Raw genomic sequence first — 13,460 nt, forward strand, 5'->3', positions numbered from 1 at the left:
TTGCTACTTATTTTTAAAAGCTTAGAAATAGGTTGAAAACCTGTGAAGCAGCTGAGTCTGTTTACCCAAAGCATTGATCAATCCAGTGCAATAATTATATTTTGAAGGTTATTTGTTTTCTTTTACAAAAATAAATCAATTAATGGATGAGTATAATGTAGAAGAGAAAGTTTATAAACTCCAAACTTGCTTTATCCTTCAGTTTTGCATATTAAGTTCCATCAGTGTAAGGCTTATGTAAGTCAAGTTGAATACAAGCTTTTGACTGTTTCCTGGCTGTAAATAGAGTAAATCTGTGCACTGGAATAGTTTTGGGGTTTTTTTTTCATGGTTTTAGCAAATAGTATTTCATCCTTTTGAAGATGTGCATCTGAGTACATGCTGTGTGCAGATTTCTAATATCTTTTTATTTATTGGTTGAAAAGGCTATAAATCATCTTATTTTAGCCATTTCTGTATTTATTTCTAGAAAAAAGGACTTTGTGTTCCAAATAGCCTCAGAGAATATGGGAAGCTACCTGTTAATCCCCAAATATTCCTTCCCTCTCTCTGTCCCCCAGACTAGTCTTGGCAGTGAGGAAGAGCCATGCTGGGTTCCCTCAGGTCCTCCAGAAGCTGCTGGTGGGAAGTAGGGAATTCCCAGTGTATGGACTGAGCTGGCTGGCTCATTTTTGGCAGCATCTGTGAAGCTCAGCTGACTGGGGTCTTGTATTTTCAATTTATCCACAGTGAGGTTCTTGCTTTGCTCACAGAACAGCTGGTCCAGTAGTTGCAGTGACTCCTTCCTTGATTCCTGCAACCTGTTTAACTGAATTGTGGCTCAGACCTTAGTTATAATATCACAGTTCAATTTTGTTTTATTTCCCATTCTGTCTTTTTTGGTCAAGCCAGTTCTCTAAAACCCCACATAAACAATGAAAAGAAATATCAGCAGTAGGAAATATTGCAGTGGGTGTTATTCTCTGAACTGTGCAAGATTATTCACTCAGTTAAGTATTCTTCATTTCATTGTGATTTTAGCAAATATGCATGATCTATCTTAATAATTACAAATCTTAACTAGTTAATTTAACAACTGAGCTTTTTTTAAAGTTGATGTAAGTCTATTGAAATGAAAACATTTTTTTGTAACATCAAGTAATCACACAACATTTAGAGACAAAAATTCTCTTTAGGATCATGTTGCATGATGCTCTGATGCTTTGTCATGGTGGGCTCAGCACCCAAGCCCATCCCTGCAGCTCTTCCCTGGAAACAAAGGCCACTGGAGCTTCACCTGGATTGCTGTTCCATCACTGAGCTGTCACAAAGCCTGAGCTGTTCCTCTTTAATTACCAGCAGAGCAAAATAGCTATTTAGGCTAAAAGGAGCTTTAGTTCTGCCTCTGACAGGTTTTGTCTGTAATTGTCTCCTTTTGTCTCCGGGCCTTTTTTACCTCTTCAAAGCCCAGTGTGCTGGGCAGTGCTCTGGCCCTGGAGCTGCTGCTGGGCAGGCAGGCAGGAAAAAGGACACTTGCAGTGCTTTTACATGTTTTTAGTGTGCAGGGGGAGACACAGCCAGGCACTGAGAGAGCAGATTCCTCAGAATATGGGTACCAAGAGCTTTGTTCCATGTTTAATGTAGGGAATTCGGAATAGGAGTTAGGGGAAATGTTTTCCATCTTTTCTCCAGCTATGCAAGAATGTGGAAAAAGCTGGAGGGACAATAGGTTTTCTTCTCTGAGACTTTCTTAACTCCAGTGATACCCCACAGTAGGAAGGTTCTTTACAAATCCCTTAGCCAGGGTTTGTGTGTGTCGAGGAGTTATTCAGAGCTGAGTGCTGGGGATTTTCTTGTAGCTCCTAGTTTTAACACACTTTTCAACTTCTTTGATGTAAGAAAAAACAGATTTTTAATTCTTTTACTTTTAATGGGTTAAGAGAATTCATTCTGTATCGTTTTAAAAGTCAGAAGTAAAAAGCCAGTGAATGAATAAGCAAATAGTGCTTGATTTTAAAATATATACTTGAGAACTTTGGCTTTGCAATAATCCAAATTTCAGCCCAAGACCAGTTTTCTTCCACACCGTTGTTAAGGAGGGAAGATGTTGAATGCTTCCATTTTATATAAGAAATCACATGACAAATGTGCAATATGTGGAAGTCTATCCAAGTTTCAGGTGAAGTTTTAATTGTAGCAGCAACTTTCTGCCTTTTGTGGTCTGGACAAGACCTCCAGGGGGACGAGGAGCTCGGGGGAAAGTGCCTGTTGTCCTTCAACCCCAACTGCAGAGGGCCATTGCTCTGCCCTTGCCCCTCTGTAACAGCTCCTGTGTCTTCAAATATACAAATACTTGGGGTTAACAGAATATTTGTATTATGAATGTTGTTCACATGAATTATTAGGTTAGTCTTAACTTCCACTGCTTGATTTCATTCATCCCCTGTCTCTACACAGCTGGAAAGGACTGATTTGGAATTTCAGTCCAAAAAAGAAGGTGTACTAGGTATCTTAAGACTGAGTAGTCACTTGGTCAAATATGCTGTATTTAGGTAAATTACAGTATAATTTACAGAATATTAAGCATAGGCCATGAGCTTTATAATGTAGTGACTCCTTATCTAACCCACAGTAAAAACAGCTTGAAAAAGCAGGTTTTGTTGTTAGTTTTGTAGAGTAGCAGCAATTCAAAAGGAGAGGATGGGGTAAAGTGAGAAAATTCTGTTGAGTGTGTTATGGTTGTGCTACGTTTTGCTTTGCTCTGAATTTAACAGTGGATCCAGAGCCTTTTCTTAAACCAGTGACATTTATGCCTGAGCTGCTGGCTTGGGGTTTTTGTCAAGTAGGTTCTCCCAGCCTCGGAACACTCTGCTCTGGGGGCTTTGTGTACTGGGCTGGCTGGGGCTGACACAAATCCCCAGGGATCAGGGTGTGATCCTGGGATTTACCTGGGCCAGTGGGACACGTGTTTCAGAGCAGTGGAGATGGGGCAGGTGGACAGAGACAGTACTGGGGGGCTCTCTGTGTCCTTGGGAGCTGGAACTGTTACACCCTCTGCCCTGGGCTTATTCTTCCCCACATGAGCCTCTTCAGTGGATTAGAGTCACTCACATTTATATTTATGTGAAATGAAAACTTGGCTCAGTTGAGGTCATGTAATACAGATTGGAAAAGCAGATTAAAATCATAGTTGGGGTTCAGTTGGATATAGCATTGTCATGGTTTGAGATAGTCCCCAAATCCAATTCTCTAGCTCCATTCCCCCTCCCACATCTCAACTTAATGTGAGATGGGTTTTTCCAGACAAAACACACCAGACTCAAAGTGGGGGAAAAGGGAATATATTACAATGACTGTACAAATAAATACCATATCACATTATACACATGATCACAAACTATCTCTACCATGACATATGTATTTACAATGATCAGATCTCTTCTCCCCTCCAAATAAAAGTCCAGGAGGGAAAGAAGGACAGATCCCTTTCAGTCTTTGAACAGCAGTATCTTCTGAGGCAGCAGTCTGTCTGTGTTCTCCACATGCAGCAGCTGGTAGCTGGCTTTCTGCCAGCATCCACGAGGGAGGTATCCAAGCCTCTCTCGGCCCCATCGCCTCCAACCGAGGGGTCTTCCGTGGGCTTCGTAACCCCAGACAAGGTCGTATCACCACGTCATATCACGAAGACACAGGGGGGTCTTCGTGACGGTCTGGTATCTCCAGGAGACTCAGCTCCTTGCAGGGCCTCTGTGCCCTGTCTCTCAGGCTGCTGGCTCTCTTTCTCCCGGCTCTCCTTCCAGGAGTCCTTTCTCTGGTGCTGCATGTTGTTTCTGCTGCTCCTTCAGTTCAGTTGTTATCTCTCCTGGCTCTCTGCCACCGTTCCTCTGGTCAGAGCCGGCTGCTGCTCTGTGCCCATGGAGAAAACATCTCCCGGCATAACCACAGGCACCTAGCCCAGCTTTATGCTGTTCCAGGTCCCTGCAGCCCCCCCAGCCAGGGGCTGGGAGGCCCCAGAGGGCCCAAGGGGCTCAGAGCCCCTTCCTCGTGGCTCTACAACATGGCCACCTCTCCTCAACAACCAAACTACAACTCATCTCTTCCGGTGAGCTTGTGGGATGTTGACATTTTTGCAGGAGCCCCCATTGGACAGAACTCCAAAACTTCCAGGGGTTTCCACCCCTTGGGGTCTACCACTTTTCTAGCCTCTGGGGGAAAACAAGATTCAAACCATGACAAGCATACATTATTTTATACTACCTCAGGACGTAGCCAGAGCATGTGTTTGACTGTAGTTCCATACGAGGGGACAACTTTATGAATTTTGATCTCAGAATTGGAAGAACTTGCTGCTTATTTTTTTATATTTTACCTCAGTATTTAATGTTCAATTGGTTGAGAAAAACTTTTTTATGAATTATAATGTAACTCACATTCCTTCATGGAAGATTTCCTTTCTAATACATTTCTCTCTCCATAGCATTTAATTTCTATCAGGATTTATAAAAGACAACCCTTTTTTTTTAAATTCAAAAACTTTTAAAAGTCTCTCTTAATTTTTTTCCTTCATCCTAAAGCTTTTAAACCAACTGATAATCATTATCAACAAACTAAACAAATTAAAAGAAAAATTATTCTGATGATTTTTCATATGTAAGGTGGATTTATTATTTTTTCATAGTAAAATTAACCCAAAAGGTAGTTTAGTCCATATCCCAGTTTTCAAGCTCCATCATTAAAGTTAATGAAAAATAAAGTTTAGACAAAGAAAAGCAAACCCACAGTTGGATGTAATTTAAAGCACCTTTTGAAGCCTGTGCTGGCTAAGTGGGGGTGGATTATGTTGCAGTGTGGTGTGTTCCCATGGCAGTCCAGGAGCCTCCACACTGGGATTCAGCTCTGCTGAGAGCACGGGAGCCGTGTCCACTTGTCTGGGGGTCTTGGCTTCTCCACCCACTGCCCTGGGATGTTTTCATCAGCCCTGTTATGGCACCCCTTGTCTCTCTCTGCCTTCTCTCTCAGCACCCCAAAATCCCATCGTTTGTTCCTTGTGCCCATTACTTGTGCAGGTACCACATGGAATATTTTGTTGAGGAGCTGGCAATGAAAACGAGGATTCAAATTCAGGGAGACCAAATAGTACAAGGATGAAACAAGGACCAGCTTTTACATAACTGGTTGACATAACTAAGTTTTAAAACACACAGAAACAAACATCTTTCTGTAGCTGCTGTGACAGAACCTCTGGTCAGGACTTCCACGCACCGTTCCCAGAGGGGTTGCAAAAATCAGTTTGTTTGTGGGCACAGGCCGTTCTTTCCAGTCATTGTTCCATGGAGATTTTGAAGTGTCAGGGTAGGATTGGCTGGATTCCTGCTTGTACAAAGGGCTGGCAGAATGAGGTCATGATGTGAAGGGGCACTGTAGGTATTCATATGACTGCTGCACGAAGTGTGCTCACTGCCTTTCAGGAGTGGTCCAGAAGTTCAATGATGTTTTTATATAAGGAATTTTAGACTGAATGCTGAGGCATATTGGAGCTCATCAAGCTCATCAGTGATACAAGTACATGTAAAAAACCCATGTTGAATAATGATTTCCAAAAGGGAACTCCTGTGGTGCAGCAGGAGCAGTTTTTCATAGTCCTGCAGAGCATGTTTTTCTTCATCCTTTGCAGCATTACCTTTATTCAGGCAGAGAGTCATCATCTTTTAAAAACTGGAGATGTTGCCTCAGTGAGAATGAGGATGGCAAACCCATTACTGCCTGCCTTGAAATGCCAACTTTCCACACTTACTTTCCATGTCTGATTTTATATCACTTCTTAGCTGAGGTATTCACCTGTCATAATGTGGCATCTGCAGTCCAGACAAGGGCAGTGGCAACTTAATATTTTAGTTGGCAACCAGTTTGGTTTTGCTTTATCTAGGAAATATTCAACATGCTGGTAACTCTGCATGTTTCAAAAAAAACATTAATAGGACTTATATCATTTGTAGTATTAGAAATCTTAAACTGAATGCTAAGCTATACTGGAGATTTTATATATATATATATGTGTGTGTTTTGGGGGTGTGTGTGTATACACACATACACACAGAACCTGGTCTAATGGAAGGTGTCCCTGCCCATGACAGGGGATTGGAATTACATGGTCTTTAAGGTCCCTTCCAACCCAAACCATTATGTGATTTATATATTTTATATATAAAAACAATTAAGCATTAGAGATACTGTGGAATATGAAGGTCTAAATTGCAACCTGCTGATCTAATCTGGTTCATAGCAGTGCTTTGACCTTTCTTAGTCCAGAAGGGTGGGGAACTATTTATGTCAACATGTATCTGAACAGTTTTAAGAGAGCAGCCTTTTCTTTTGAATGCTGACAGACAGTTGATAGTCCCAAAGTACTTCTCAGTGTTTTAAAGCCTGCAGAGATGCTCTTTATGAATAATAAATGCAGATTATTGATTGTGCTCTTAGGTGTCCAGCCCAAGCGAAGGAAAAATCATTGAGCACATTCCATTCTTTTTAGGTTCTTAAAGTGCATTTGGTGTTCTGGAATCTGAGGGCGTTCCCTTGGTTCATGAAGTGATTGGACTGTCATCTCTGCAACAGATTGTGAATCCATTCCCTGTCTTCTGAGGAAAATTGTACTTTTAAATTATTTTTGAGTTTTGTTGTGCTGTGCAGTGCTCCGAGCTGCTGTGTGTGACAGGGAGTGAATACAGCAGAGCTGCTGAGTGACTTCTCATTTTATCTCCTCCTGTGAACAGGACACAATCCTGGCAGAATTGCTTCAGATCAACAAAGAGTATATAGTTGGATATCACGAACATGATTCACTCCTGGACCATAAGGAGGAAGAGGAACTCACTGAAGAAGAAAGGAAGGCAGCCTGGGCAGAATATGAAGCAGAGAAGAAGGTAAAGCTGTCTAATCAGGTTTATGTCTCTGAAAATAACCTTTCCAGGCTTAGAGTATCAGTTACCTTTTCAGTTTGTCTTGGGAGAACAAAGTTTTCTTAAAGACCAAAAAATGAATATAAAAAGCAAACTTTGACATTCAAAAAAAAGAAGATAGCGTGTCTTTTTTGCTCTCTTGATGCTGGTCCTTTCTGTGTGTTTTCTTAATAATTTTTAAATTAAAGTAACATTTGCACACATATATTTTTTCTATTTTATACTAAAACTCAACTGGTGTCCTGTGTAATACCTCTTTTACCATTTGAGGGTGTCCCTGCAAGGAGGTCTGTGTGGTATCCACACTCTAATAACATACAGAACAATAGTTAACAATGACCATAATACGACAGAGATCAGCAAAATTCCAGTAGGGTACAGCATTAGATCTGGAATTCCTCTTGTGGTTGGGGTCCCCCCAGGGATGTTCTCCATCTCTCATCCCTCTTTCCAGGACATGGTGTGTTGGGTTGGGGTTCTGTGTCCGTTGTTCTGGGTGTGTTCCAGCACTTGGCCCTGGTTTGTCTCCGTGTGGTTGTTGTAGAAGGCCATGAGTTCCCAGTTATTAAATTATAAGTGCATTCCGTGTTTTCAAGGGCATCACTATGCGTTTCAACATGCCAACTGGGACCAATATGATTCCCACGAATTTCAACTCTCAAACATATATTCCCTACAATTTGGGGGCTCTGTCAGCAATGAGTAACCAACAGCTGGAGGTAAGTAGCACAACGTGTCTGTGTTGCTGTGGGCATGCAGGGGTTTTCAGTCACAAATTAGGGCTAATATCTCCACCTTTATGTAATTGTATCCTATTTTTAATTTTTGTGTGTGTGTGTGTGGAGCTGTATTGAAGTCTAACTTTCATATAAACCTGGGGACTATGGCAGGATTCTGGAAGGCCACCTGCATTCTTTGCAGACAGTAGTTAACACATTTGAAACTGTAACATCATCAAGTCTGTATCATAGGCAATTCCCCTGGGGAAGAGTGTGGCACTCCTCGTGCTGCTCTGAAAACATGTGGGTACAAAAAGAGGTTTTTATGAATCCTATCTACAAATTGCCCGATTTATCCTTGCTGTGCAGCTGCTCTGTGCTGGAGGTCAGTCCTGTGGAAGCTTAGACTCATTGACTTGTGCAAATTGAAAGAAAAAAGTAATTGGAGTCTAGGTATGTAAGGACAAAGATGAACAACTTGTAAAATGTTGGCAGAGAAATGTGTTATTTGTATCTGTGCTTTATAATTGAATTTCTGGTGTTTTCTCAGGACCTTATTAATCAAGGAAGAGAGAAGGTTGTGGAAGCAACCAACAGTGTAGCTGCAGCAAGAATTCAGCCCCTTGAAGACATCATTTCAACCATAGTGAGTGGAATAGATAATCCTGGTTTTAGATCAGGAGTGGAAAACGTTAAATATTATCAGACAAAGATGTTGGTACTGTGTGTGGTCATTCAGCTAATTAATTGTTAATGAGCATTATTTCCAGTTTGTATTGGCCTTTATCCCTGCAGCTTGCAGTAACCCCTAGTGATGTCTGGATGACAGAGAGCCTTAGAGGACTAACAGTTTAGATCCATTCTGAGAATGCTGTTTTTCTATAAATAACAATCATGGGCAAGTATTTATTTTATCATGGGGACTGCCACATTTCTCACTTGCTCCCAGTAATTAGCAGTTAGAACTAATTACTCATAGTTCTGATTCTGGTGAAGTACAATTTTGCATTGACTGGAAGTTGGGCTTGTTTGACTCTTGATGCAACTCTGAACATGATGCAAGACTTCAGTCACCATCAGGCTTTGGTTAAAACGACCAGTGCTAGGAAGGTTTTTTTGCCTTTCAGTGGAAAGAAAACGTCACCCTGACAGAGAGCCAAGTGCAGGCCCTGGCACTGAACAGGCAGGCGAGCCAGGAGCTGGATGTCAAGCGCCGAGAAGCCATTTACAACGACGTCCTCGGGAAACAGCAGATGGTAAAATGTGTTCTGTTTGTGCATCCACTGCCCACATTTGAGCTGGGATGTTGGGTGTGCTCATTCACCAAGTGCAAGTGTGTGCTTAGGTGCAGAAGCATCACTCACAGCAGGTGTTGCAGTGGGTCAGGGTGTGCTGGGGTGCATTGCTCTGCCTCAGCGAGGGACACTCTGTGTCCATAAAAAAAATACTCGACAGGTTTTTGAGTTGAAATTGGTTTGCTGGAAGGTCATGAGGTTTAAAGAGAAATCTGATTCCCAGAGCTCAGACAGCCACTTACAAAATACATCTTAGAAAGTGTTGGTAATGTTGTTTTAGCTTAAAATTACTCTGCAAAATCTGAAAGTGGCCCAGATGATGTCAGTGGGAAGAGTTTTCTCTCAGGCAAACACTGACAGTCCACATGTGGGACTTTCAAAGGGAAGATAAATGGTACCTGACAAATGATGTTGTAACTTATACCTGGGAATAATTTCACAGTGTAGTGCATGTTGCCATGGCAACTCACCTAAATGCTGCCTGCAATACAATAGCCAAGTCATGGGAGAACTGAGCCCTAAATGGTGTTACTAAATGGTTTCTCCAGTAATGGGCTTGTGAATGCCATCACATTAGGGATGGTGATAACAATGGGGCTTTTTCCCCCAGCCATGCTGTCCCTAACAAATTGATTTTAACTCTGAACCTGATACTTGGAGCATTGAGAGGGTCGTGCACTTACCCAGCTCTGCTTTCCCTTCACAGTTAATCGGTTGTGTCCAGAGGATCCTGATGAACAGGCGGCTCCAGCACCAGTACAACCAGCAGCAGCAGCAGCAGATGTCTTACCAGCAAGCAGCCATGGGCCACCTCATGATGCCAAAGCCTCCAAATTTAATCATGAATCCTTCCAGCTTCCAAGGGATAGATGTGAGAGGAATGTATCAGTCAATGTCTGGTGGGATGCAGCCACCACCCTTACAACGAGCACCACCCCCAATGAGAGGCAAAAATCCAGGGCCTTCCCAAGGGAAATCAATGTGATTTTGCACTAAAAGCCTAAAGGATTGTTAAAATCAGAGAAAGAACTTTTATTTTTTTAGGAATCAATGGCCTAACAGAACTCAACTGTAAAAAAAAAAAAAAAATTAAAAAGAATTGTTTGGTTGCTCCCCTTAAATGCCATGTTCCATATTAGTGTTTCAGCTTTGTTTAAATTGGACATGATGTTTTCCCTGTTGTCAGTGATGTTGCCTAGAATCTTCTTACATATGTTGAGTACAGGAGATAACAAGTTGTTTTCAGTGAAAACAAGTCCTCCCGTTACAGTAGCATCTCCACAGGTTTCCTGTCTAAACTCCTACGATTGCTTTTCATGGCTGCAAAGCTTTGGGAAGCTTAGGAAGGACTGCAGGTCTGTATGTTCAGTCTGACGTATGTGAATTGTAAACAGCTGAGTTCTTGATTAGAGTTGATTCCTCAAATTATGGAATACTTTTCTGCTTACCCCTTTCTTTCTATTAGTGGGAATGTTCCAACAGAAGTAGTCCAGTTTCCTTCTGACTGAGGTCTGGGCTTGTGTGGATCGTCTGTGCTGAATGAAACAGGAACTGAAAATACTCTCTGAAACAGAATTGAGTGCAATATTCGTAAATACTACTGCTCTGAACCTTCTGAGTCACAGAGACACTGTGCATCCAGCCTTAACCGTGGCTGGGGAAGGGCTGGCCTTCCCTGGTCTTCTGCCATTTCTTGTTTTCAGTTCCATGTGATGGAATAGCAGCTGATGATCTCAGAGTGGGAGATGTTTTTCCTTCACACACTAATTTCCTTGATGCAGAGTCCCACCCAAAGCACATTTCTGGTAACTCCTTGGTGCTGGTGCTACTGTCTCTCCCCATTGCCGGCAATGGGAGATGGGCCAACGACGTTCAATTCCTGGTGTTGGGGGGTTAAAATAGTGGTGGTGGCCAGGGTCAAACCCTGTCAGAGAAACACCTTTAATGTGGCAGAACCATTGCCCATTGAAAATCAATAGAGAAAGTGCTGTAGCAACTTCCAGAGCTGCCAGAACCGTGAAATGATTTTATTAATAGAGTTTTGCTTATGCACTTCTCCCCATCCCTTCATTGTGTGAAAACACGAGTTTGGACACAAGGAACTTGGGTTTTTTTGTTCTCTTTTGGGGGGGGGTGTTAATGTAGGCCAGAGGTAAATTTCTGGTTTCTTCTATATCGTTAACACTCTCTTTACCCACACTTGTTGTGCTTGTGAAGATCTCATTAAATACAAATAGAGCTTTTCTTTGACTAGAGTTTGGTTGATTCTTAACCCCCCCCAAAACAAAAGTTTATAATCTGGGGGTAGAAGTCAGTGGCAGGAACGTTGGAGCGATGGTGTGTGGATGACAGAGGACTCTGGAGACGTTGGCTCCAGGTGGTGCTGGACTCTTCTGACTTGCTGCCGTGAACTAAACTTGTTTTGGTTTCTGGAAAGTTTCTTGCAGGAGTTTAAATTCTTGCCCTGAATGGACAAGTGGGTTTTGCATCTCAATATGCAGATCTTACCCCATGTTTCTGTTTGTGGTTGACACTTGGTGTGTGAGGTGGACAGAGGTTGGTTGGTCTGGTGCAAACCCAGCTGACAAGTTGCTGTCTTGGACTCTTTGATTACAAGATAATACAAAAGCCCCTCAGTGTGTTCTAGTGCTTTGCCAGCTCTACAATTAACTCTGATTTGGGGGGAGGGAGAAAAAAGAGACGTGTCCACACTAGAAGAAATAAACTGTGAGACTTTGAGACAAACATTTGAAGGCAAATGAACTCTGGGCAACTCTCACCGATGTTCCTACGTGAATAAGAGAAGTACTTTCTACCAAACCTGGGACTGTTGAATGGAGTTTTACAGTAACTCAAAGACTTAAATGTGGAAGTTTTAGGCAACATTGAAAGGCACATTTTATTTCATTCTGGACAAACCCATGGATAACAGAAGACTAATGCATAAGAAGGAATCCGAGATAAGCATTGGAATTAAACCTGGACCACTTTGCGTACGTGTTTCTCACTCGACATTTTAGCTGCATAACAATGTGCTTTGAGTATAACATCAGGCTTTAACCAGTACTTAAAGACAGAACATACATCAGTAAGATAATAAAAGGCTCATTTTTATATTTGTTTTAGATGTTTTAACTAGATAAAATGGCTTAAGATGATGAATAAAAATGTTGCTTGTAATACAGTTTTGCCTGCTAAATTATCCACATTTTGTAACCTGTTTATTCCTTTGGATGTAAAGCGTTTTTGCTTAGTATCGTGATATTGTATATGTTTTGTCCCAGTTGTATAGTAATGTTTCAGTCCATCAACCAGCTTTGGCTGCTGAAATCATACAGCTGTGAAGACTTGCCTTTGTTTCTATTAGATGGCTTTTCAGTTCTGTATTAAATATCTTAAGTACTATAGAAAAGGTGTCCCCTCTTCCTATAAGGCTGTTTTGTAATATATATAAGGACTGGAAATGTGTTTTTAAAGAGAAGAAGCATTCAAGTATGACAATATACTATCTGTGTTTTCACCATTCAAAGTGCTGTTTTAGTAGTTGAAACTTAAACTATTTAATATCTCATTTAATAAAGTGACCAAAATACACGAACGTGCCTTGTTCTACATTCACAACCCAGCGTTAACTCCGAGGGATTCAGCCTGAGGAGGTGTCTTTGGACAACTGTGCTGTGAGTTTAAACTCTACAGCAACAGAGGTAGCCATTGATTTCATTCAGGGAAAATAGTTGAGGTACAGATTTTCAAATTATATTAATTAACAGCAGCTTCTGTGAAGAAGAGAGTTATCACCCAGCAGTGAGATGGTCAAGTGAGGTGAAGTTCTACTTGGTCAAATCAGAACAACCTACTGCCATATTTTAGCCTCATAATTGTACTTCTCCATGCCTTAGTTATTAAATCCCACCTGTTAGGAAAAAAACCTCTTTCCTACGCAAAAAAATTGTGTGATGATTGTTTTAAATCTACCCTACCCTTGTTCCCTGTGCTGGAGGGTTTTCTGTGGCTCCTGACAGTGCTGCTTGGGGTGCAGCTGGTGTGGGAGGAAGCTGAGGAAGGGCCGTGAAAGATCATCAGGTTGTGCTCTGAGGGGCACTGTGGGCACTGCACTGTGAGCAGTGTGTTCTTAAATATCCCTGTGCCTTTCAGCCTGGCTCCACACTCTGACAGAGGGCAGTGGCATGGTGGCTGTCCCTGTCCTGGGTAAGTCCCCTGTGCAGAGCAGGGGCTGAGTTGCTCCCACGTGTTGATGTGTCACGTCCTCAGTGCCCACCCTGAGTGGTTTCTGGTTTTACCTTGAAAGCAGAACCACTGCACAGAGAAAATAAAACTGAATTCATCAGTTCAAGCAAAAAATAATTTTGAAGTTGGATAAATTTTCAATCTTTATGCAAAGCCAAGTGTCCTAAACATTCCCAGCTGAGGGGTATGGAAGAACGGTGGTGTTGCAGCACCAGCCATGTAATCACACGGCACCTGCTGAGGTGGTGAATAACCTCCTG

General features: G+C 41.9%; 1 protein-coding gene across 5 annotated transcripts in view; it reads left to right on the top strand.

The window, feature by feature from the left end:
* The window catches only part of ATRX (ATRX chromatin remodeler), an 82,050-nt gene extending 69,504 nt beyond the window's left edge, over positions 1-12,546 (top strand). For all 5 annotated transcript variants that reach the window (XM_051789879.1, XM_051789899.1, XM_051789889.1 and 2 more), the window contains 5 exons: positions 6,753-6,902; positions 7,535-7,657; positions 8,208-8,303; positions 8,785-8,913; positions 9,659-12,546. In XM_051789879.1, coding sequence (XP_051645839.1) covers positions 6,753-6,902; positions 7,535-7,657; positions 8,208-8,303; positions 8,785-8,913; positions 9,659-9,937 — 777 coding nt within the window. In that variant the 3' untranslated portion in view covers positions 9,938-12,546. The remainder of the gene's footprint in view (positions 1-6,752; positions 6,903-7,534; positions 7,658-8,207; positions 8,304-8,784; positions 8,914-9,658) is intronic.
* Positions 12,547-13,460: the final 914 nt, after the last annotated feature.

Source organism: Manacus candei, unplaced genomic scaffold (genome assembly GCF_025592945.1).
Source record: "Manacus candei isolate 608988 ecotype Guabito, Panama unplaced genomic scaffold, ASM2559294v1 h1tg000003l, whole genome shotgun sequence".
NCBI lineage: Eukaryota > Metazoa > Chordata > Aves > Passeriformes > Pipridae > Manacus > Manacus candei.